Below are 8,666 nucleotides of genomic sequence, written 5' to 3'. Positions count from 1 at the left end.
AGATGGTAGGCAGCTTGCTGATAACCCATGCAACTCGCCATGATGTTTTACGCGCAGGTGGGCTGCCCGTTAATCTTCGGGTTGATGTGAACAAAACAAAAGAAAAAATTCCTTCATTCAATTGATCTCAGTTCTCTTCTCGCCTTCAAAGTTACACACAATACCAACCACCATTCAAACCCGACCAATGCCATTTCCCGTACCTACCCGGCAACACCAGGAAACGTAGATACATTTGACTATATTCATGAAAACCCCATGATATTCCGTAACTCTCTCACACATAATCAGTACATAGAGAATCACTATTGCGCTGTGGAAGCTGCAAAGCAAAGCAAAGCAGAGCCATGGACGCAGATCACACCCCACTTCTGAGTAATAACCACAGCAACCAGGATGAAGAAGAGAAACTGAGCACCGTTAGGAAGTTCGGGTCCGAGTCGAGGAAGCTTTGGAAGCTCGCCGGTCCGGCAATCTTTACCGCCATATGTCAGTACTCACTCGGTGCGCTTACTCAGACATTTGCGGGTCTTGTCGGGGAGCTCGATCTCGCCGCTGTGGCTGTCGAAAACTCGGTCATAGCCGGGCTCGCCTTTGGGGTCATGGTAATGATCGTTTCTGTGTCTGAAATTTTGAGATCTTTTGTTCTCTGTTTTCTTCTCTTCTTTTGCATGGTAGAGTACTGTGTATATATTTGTTAGTGAAAATTGCTAAAAGTGAATCCGGGCTTTACTTTTAAAATTTTAAAATAATAATAATATTAAAAATAATATTTTAACAATATTTTATTCAACTCATTTTACTCCTCCCTAACCCAAACGGACTTCCCAAACTAGTAGAGAACCTGAATATGGCCTCAATTCTTGGGTATAATAAATAGATGTCCCCATATTCCTTTCCTATTTTCTTATCATCCCTTTTCTGCACCATTTCCTTCCCATGTGAATCCATTTTCTGCACCATTTCGGTCCTACCATTTTACCACATGAATCCAAATGTAGTTGATGAGACTTATATAATAAAGGCTTTCTGGCTAGCTAGCTCGATAAAAAAGTACCATTTTTGGAGCAATGATGCTTATTATACTAATAAATTGATAAGTGTTATTTAGATTCAAAGGTCTCATACTTATAGCATGGCCACTCTGCCAACACCCCATCTCCGCCATTAGTTTCCCATTTCATAATAGCTCATAACTCAAGGTCACTAATGCAGCAGTAAGAGTTAATGTTGAATATAAAAGCTGATAATATTCTCTTCTCTCCCACCTATGTGTTTGTGCTTTTGATTGAGAACAGTTGGGAATGGGAAGTGCATTGGAGACTTTGTGTGGGCAAGCATACGGTGCGGGGCAGATAAGGATGTTGGGGATATACATGCAGAGATCGTGGGTCATTTTGTTGACTACTGCTTGTATTTTGGTTCCCATCTACGTTTGGTCTCCTCCCATTCTTGAGCTTGTTGGGGAGACAACTGAGATATCTGAGGCCGCTGGTTAGTGTTTATTTATTGCTCTTTTCCTTAAGCCCATATTTGGATTGAAAATTCATCTCAACTCATCTTATCTCATCATTATAATTTTTTCAAATTCTCACACAAAATATAATAAATAATTCAATTTTTTCAAATTTTAAAACAGTAATAATATTAAAAATTAATATTCTAATAATATTTTATTCAACTAATCTAAAACTATGTCAACTCATCTCTGAATCCAAACGGAGCGTTAAATCCCCCCCCCCCCCCCCCCCCCCCCCCCCCCCACATTTGGGCTGCAGAGCAGTACTTGTTGGGCAAGTATAGTTGCTGCTCTTCTTGTCTTTATTCATAATTATTCAAGCATGGATTATGAGACGAAGTATATTAAATCCCATTGGTACCCACATTTGGACCCCAGATCGTTACATTTGGGGCAAGTATACTTCAATTGAATCAAAATACAGCATGGATAATAATGTTTATGAATTATGATGGTTTATCTTTACACGGATATAGGATTTGGATTTCCTAGAAACCCTGCATCGATTCTAAGAATAAAGAAAGTTTACCCTATAGCATTTGCACCTTTTTTTTTTTTTTTTTTTTGTAGAAGTCATCATTCTATTCTGGTCTATACTCATAAACTTGGATCCCATTTTAAAGTTTTGGCATCTGTTAACTGGGCTCTCTGCTGCAGGAAAATTTGCTGTGTGGATGCTTCCACAATTGTTCGCATATGCAATGAATTTTCCAATCCAAAAGTTCCTACAAGCACAGAGAAAAGTCCTTGTCATGGCATGGATATCGGTTGTGGTGCTGGTGCTACATGCATTCTTTAGTTGGTTGCTAATATTCAAGCTTGGGTGGGGCCTAACTGGAGCAGCAGTCACTTTGAACACATCATGGTGGCTCATAGTTATTGCTCAATTGCTCTACATTTTCATCACCAAGTCGGATGGTGCTTGGGATGGATTCTCATGGCTAGCATTTGCAGACTTGTGGGGCTTTGTGAAGCTTTCTCTGGCTTCTGCTGTAATGTTATGGTATTTTTATTTCCCACATTTTTGCTTATTGATTCATGTTAACTGCGGTGATGATGATTTTGGTCCTTAAATTGAAATGCAGCTTGGAGTTTTGGTACTTGATGGTACTGGTGGTGATAACAGGCCGTTTGCCAAATCCTCTAGTACCAGTTGATGCCATCTCTATCTGGTACACATGTGAATATTTAATTAAATGGGACAAAGCGTAGAATCAGGGTTTGAATTTGGACTCCTGCTTTGATATTATGTTAAATCAGTATTTGTGTCGAAAGTTTAAGCTGATGAGAAGAAATACATTTAATCACATTAACTATGTTTACTAAACCTTATTTTCATACTTTTACAGCATGAACATAAATGGTTGGGATGCAATGATTGCGCTTGGGTTCAATGCTGCAATAAGGTGATGTTCCCTGCATGATTTGCAGTTCATTTTCTAAATAAAATCAATCAAGAATATTTTTTAAGATGGAAGTTAGGTTGTATCCCAATTTTTCTGCTCAATTAAAGATGATGCATATGAAAGCTGGAAGCCCACAAGGCCACAGAGAGTAAACTGTATGAACTTAATATATATTGGTGTTACAACAGTGTGAGGGTATCAAATGAACTTGGAGCTGGCAATGCTCGGGCTGCAAAGTTTTCGGTGCTGGTGGTTTCTGTCACATCCGTTGCCATAGGGGTTGTTTGTATGGTATTAGTATTTGCTACAAGGGACTATTTCCCTTACCTTTTCACCACCAGTGAAGCTGTTGGTAAGGAAACTACCAAACTTGCTGTCTTGCTGGGAGTCACAGTGCTTCTAAACAGCCTTCAACCAGTCTTATCTGGTAAGTACAAGCTAGCTAGGGAACATAATCTTGCAAGCAAGCAAACAACTCTGCATCTTACATAATCTCACATTGGTTTAGGTGTTGCCGTTGGAGCTGGATGGCAAGCTATTGTCGCTTACATCAACATCGGATGCTACTACATTGTGGGATTGCCGGCTGGCATACTCCTGGGATTCACATTTGGTTTGGGAGCTCAGGTGAGATACTAGAACTATTTTCCTGGACTTTCTTGGTACATTGATCATCTTATTTTGTTTAATCATTTATTTTTTGAGAGGAAAATATTTGGTAACTTCATGATTCATCTTTTCTTCATTGAACTTCCTGCTTTTTTTAGAATCTGTGACTTCAAAGGCTGAGGAAAACTACCCAGAAAGATTTAGACCTTGTTTGGTTACATAATTCAAATGAGATGAAATGAAATGAGATGAGATGTTTTGTTGAAAGTTGAGTAAAATATTGTTAGAATATAATTTTTTAATATAATTTTTATTTTGAAATTTAAAAAAGTTGAATTGTTTATTATATTTTATGTGGAAGTTTAGAAAAGTTATAATGATGAGATGAGATAGTTTTGTGTATCCAAACCGGGACTTTTCTTGTCCTATTTAACCAAGTTCTAAAGCAAGTTTCCGCTTGCCTATATTTTACTCTTCCTGTTTGCAGGGTATTTGGTCAGGGATGATTGGAGGCATTTGTCTGCAAACCATAATCTTGATAGTAGTGACTTCAATGACAAACTGGAACAAGGAAGTTAGTATCTGTTACTCTTCTGCATTCTTTAGATTCCTGAGATTATTCATTCCAATAAATGAAACGAATAATTGTCACTCTATCAATCAAACTTGCAGGCTGAACAAGCAGAGAGCCGCGTGAAGAGATGGGGAGGATCAACCGGAGAGCATTGATCTCAATTCAGAAGCGTGACATCGTTGTTGCGCTAAGCAAATTTTTGTCTAGGTCTATGCAGAAGTTTCATTGCGCCATATTTTTTTTGGTCATTCAATTTCATGTTTCTTAACAAAAGGAATGCACATTGCAGTGTTACGGCAAAGTAGAAGAAAAAAAAAATAAAGAACCTGTATAGCTCTTCGAGAGAGTTGAGCCTCCTAATGCAATAAACACTGCAATTCTGCACAACTCATGGAAACTATCATATGTAATAAACGGGCGCTCATGGAAACTAACATTGCAGTTTATGAAGCTATTGATGGCTGGCCTTTAAGGCTAGCCAGGGGTTACAATTGGGTGAGTCATTTCAAGAACAAAAGTGAAAATCTCTCTCTCAAGTATAGTTATCTCTAATCCAAACATTTAGACTGTGAAAAATGTGAGTGTTGTCATGGTTTTAACACGTGACACACTCCACCATCGACGAAAATGATTTTGGACAAACAACACCCATGAAAAAAGCCTTGGAACAACCGTACCCGATCATGATTTGCCACTCGAGGTAGCATCACTTCTGCTATAGATCTAGAACTTCTTACATTGGTATTAAAAGTAAATTAGGTCGTTCCCTATTTAAATTTTGGTCCAATTTTTTTTTTTTTTTTTTACCAATTTTTTTTAGATGCTTTGTGTATGCTGGAATTTTTTATTTTCCCCAAGTGCATGTAGCGGCACGATTTTGACAATACCACAATGAGAGGTGATTCATGTAACGTTCGCCACCTAATTTATGCCAAGCATTGTTAATGCAACCAAAGGCCGATGGACAGACAGCGGCTATGGCTATAGACTCCAAAGCTTGAAAGAGCTTGACGGATAGATTGATTATATTCCAACCTCTCTATCCCTACGAATCTCCATATCAAGAATCTTCCTAGCAACGCCCAAGTCATTCATGTCAAATTCCTTGCTTAACAAGGATTTCAATATATCAACCTCACACATGCTCTGAGAAGCAATCAACTATCATCCACATAAAGCAATAGAAAAATATGGGAACCATCCTTGAGGACCTTAACATAGACACAACAATCAAACTTACAACTTGTGTAGCCAATCTGAATCATGTAGGGTCAAACCTTTTGTACCATTGTCATGGAGATCACTTTAGCCCAAAAAGATACTTATTCAATCTACAGACAAGGTGCATCGTCTCAGGTTGCTTGAACCCTTCTGGCTGCCCCATGTAAATATGCTCCTCCCAATCACCATGAAGGAAAGTCATCTTACATCAGTTGCTCTAACTCTAGATGAAAGCATGTGTTAACCAAATGGACCTAACACAACAATTTCGATATTTCTCCAAACCCAAGTCATACCATCTAGAGCCGGGGTCGAGTATAGGCATAGCAGTGGTTGGAGTTGTTTAATTGTGACAGGTGGATCAACTCTTCATCATCGCACCTCAGGCCTCTACATACAACGCCTTCATGAAGTCCTTTCCACAACTCCTAGTCCACGAACCATTCTTGCTTGAATGGAACAACCATTGTCGCTTGGCAAATAGATTTTTTTCTATTGGTTTTATCCGACTCATTATCATAAAAGAGAATGGCTCAGCTAGGGGTATAGCTGAGCCAAAACATAAAAAAAAAAATTAAAAAAAATAAGATTAGATATAAATGAGTTGAAAATGAAAAGAAATGAATACTTTTTTAAATATCACCTCACCCAATATCCAACCCTTTCCCAATATGTATAATGAAATCAAATTGATTATGGAACATTTGTTTACTACCAGAGGTTGGAAAATTTGATTTCTCAAGAAGAGTTGAATATTCAAATATTCAAGAAATTCTTTCTGGATGACTGAAAGAATAGTCAGATGTGTAAGCCGTGGTGAGTATGACTTTGTTGTGGCCCAAAAGGAATGAAATGAAATAGCCAAACCTTCTTTTTTTTTTTTTTTTTTTTTTTGGTTTAAGCGCTGCTCGCCCTACCAAAGTACCAAGAGCTTTCGGGGCTTACACCTTCCTATTACACGACTTAAAAAAGGCTTTTAGTAGCACCCTTAGAATCTAAGCCTTTTGAACTGCCAATATTTGTTGTGGTGGGTAGAGCTTTCGTTCTTATTGCTCCAAGTTTCAAATTTTATGACCTATGGGCAATGCAAAGTACACCTCTTCCTTAGAGGCAGCTAATAACCTAACCTTTAAGAGTCTGTTCAAGGGGAGAGCTCTCTTATTTATCGATGGAAAGATCTTTGTGCGTGGCGTGATAAGGAATCCTACGAAGGACTGATTGAGACTCCCTCCTCAATCCCACGAAGATCTCTACATACTTGTCCAGTACATGACAATCGAGATCTTCTAGTCTGCAGATCCATTCCTCTTTTTTAAAGAGAGGTCGAAAGCAAGAGCTAAAAAGAATGAGGAAAGCTCACACTTCCAAGATAAGGAATAGTCGACCTTATCAAAACGAAGGGTGACTTGAGGGGGATTCAACAACACCAACTACTGCACCAACTTCCAGCTACTTCAATTACCTTGGTTGTCAATAGAACTCGAACTCAAGCTGCTTGCTTTAGTTGTTTCAGGGGGGACATCCCCCCAAAGCCCCTCCCTTGTTACACTCATGTCTCCAAAGATTGCTTCACTTGCTACCAAGAACTCAAGAAACTCAAATTCTATAATTGCGTAAGTGACCATTGATACTTCTAGAGTGTCTGACCAATGCTCATTTCTCAAACCAAAACTACTCTAAACATTAGGGAAGACAAGGGAAAACCACCTGAGCGAACCGACCGAAGGGACTTGACTTATTCAAACCGAACAGTAGCGGCTTAAAGCTAAGCCTATCACAAGCAGTGTCGTTGCTTGATCGGTGGGAAGCATCATTTGTAGTTGTAAGGAAATGCCCCTTGGAATATGCACCTTGATGAAAGAACTCTTTCGCCTTTATTGATATGATATAAAACAAGCTTGCTTTCCAATCAAGCGGCAACAAGCACCTTCTTCTTAAAGTGAAGTTTTGCGTTTCTTGCTTTAGAAAGTTTGCAGGGGCGCATTAGTACTTTATGAATATAATCAAAATATAAGCTCTTCTCCATTTCTAGGAATCTACAACTCTCTTTATTGAGTGAGACTCCATCCATGTCCCTACTAGCGGTTATTCTTCATTTTCCTTTCTAATTGGATTTGTTTGATAGCTTAAACTAGGTTCCATTTTAGATAGATTTTCGATCCTAATCAAATTAGTTCAGAGGCACATCTGAAGGGTCGGTGACAGCTTAGTCTCATCTGAGAGTCTAATCTCTTGTACTGCTTTCAATAATTAGGTTCATTGAAAATTTAAGTGTACGTGCAATGCATGCACTGCAATTTTCATAAAAGTTGAACGGATCAACTATCATATAGAGTTAAATCACTTTTTTTCCTTTGAGAATTTTTTGGATAATCATGGAAATTAGCATTTTATAATGAAAATATTAAGTGCTCTCATATTTGAGATTGAGCATTATAATCTTGAATCAACTTAAGATTAACTCAAAAATAAACGCATACTCTCTACAACTTGCAAATAGAGAACATTATTGACATGCACATTGATTTAAAAGGTTTTTCTGTGCTCCTCTTTGTAGCATTAGCACTGGTAATCTTGTTTAAGTTTTCTTTTTTTCTTGCGAGGATAACTAGGTTCTTACATATATATGAACTTTTGAGCACCCCTTGAGAGTATTGAAAACAATGGTATTAGTGAGAATTCTTAGAGGCTTAGAAGTTGTATGGTCACTTATTGACTCAGTGATAATATTTCTCAAATTGACAAATGATACACTAAAATATGCTCTTGGGGCATAGGATGATGAGCGTAAACATTGAGAAATTGAAGGTTTTCTTGCTAATAATAGCATTCTCCTTTATTTAGCAGAGTTAATGAGAAAAGACAATATGAACATTTTCTACGTTAAATTCCTATATATGGACACTAATATTTCTAAAGACATAAATAAAATTACCTCATCATCATATAAATGCGAATTCAAAGAAAAATAAATTATCAAATTTTTTAAGGGAATTAAAAGAAAATATATTTTATAGTGGCAGAACCAGGAATTTGTTTTAGGAGGGCCAAACAAAGCTAAAAGTATAACAAGATGTTTTTTTGTTCTATTTCTATTCCAACTGTATAGAAAAATTTGATAGTAAGATCTAAAATAAAAATAAAATACGTTTAACACAACCTATATATTAAAAAAAAAATTATGTGTCAAGAATAATATATCATTGAAATAACATAAAGACACTTATACAAACATATCAAATAAAAGAGACAAAGAGTGTCTAAAATTGTAACTTACGTTCTTTTAAAGAAACAAAATCATTAAGTATTGAATCTAAATCAAAATTCTTAATTATTT

At 37.2% G+C, this 8,666-nt stretch overlaps 1 protein-coding gene across 1 annotated transcript; it reads left to right on the top strand.

Moving 5' to 3' along the window:
* On the top strand, positions 1-4,542 carry LOC121242908 (protein DETOXIFICATION 33-like). Its single transcript, XM_041140909.1, has 9 exons — positions 1-605; positions 1,299-1,494; positions 2,177-2,522; positions 2,605-2,691; positions 2,869-2,925; positions 3,114-3,352; positions 3,434-3,552; positions 4,022-4,108; positions 4,207-4,542. Exons 1-9 carry the CDS (start codon positions 348-350, stop codon positions 4,261-4,263), a joined length of 1,446 nt encoding a protein of 481 aa, XP_040996843.1. The 5' UTR covers positions 1-347; the 3' UTR covers positions 4,264-4,542.
* The last annotated feature ends 4,124 nt before the right edge of the window (positions 4,543-8,666 follow it).

Source organism: Juglans microcarpa x Juglans regia, chromosome 8D, assembly GCF_004785595.1.
Source record: "Juglans microcarpa x Juglans regia isolate MS1-56 chromosome 8D, Jm3101_v1.0, whole genome shotgun sequence".
NCBI classification, from domain to species: Eukaryota; Viridiplantae; Streptophyta; class Magnoliopsida; order Fagales; family Juglandaceae; genus Juglans; species Juglans microcarpa x Juglans regia.
Note: the sequence above shows the minus strand (reverse complement) of the source record. Positions and strands in the feature narration are given on the sequence as shown.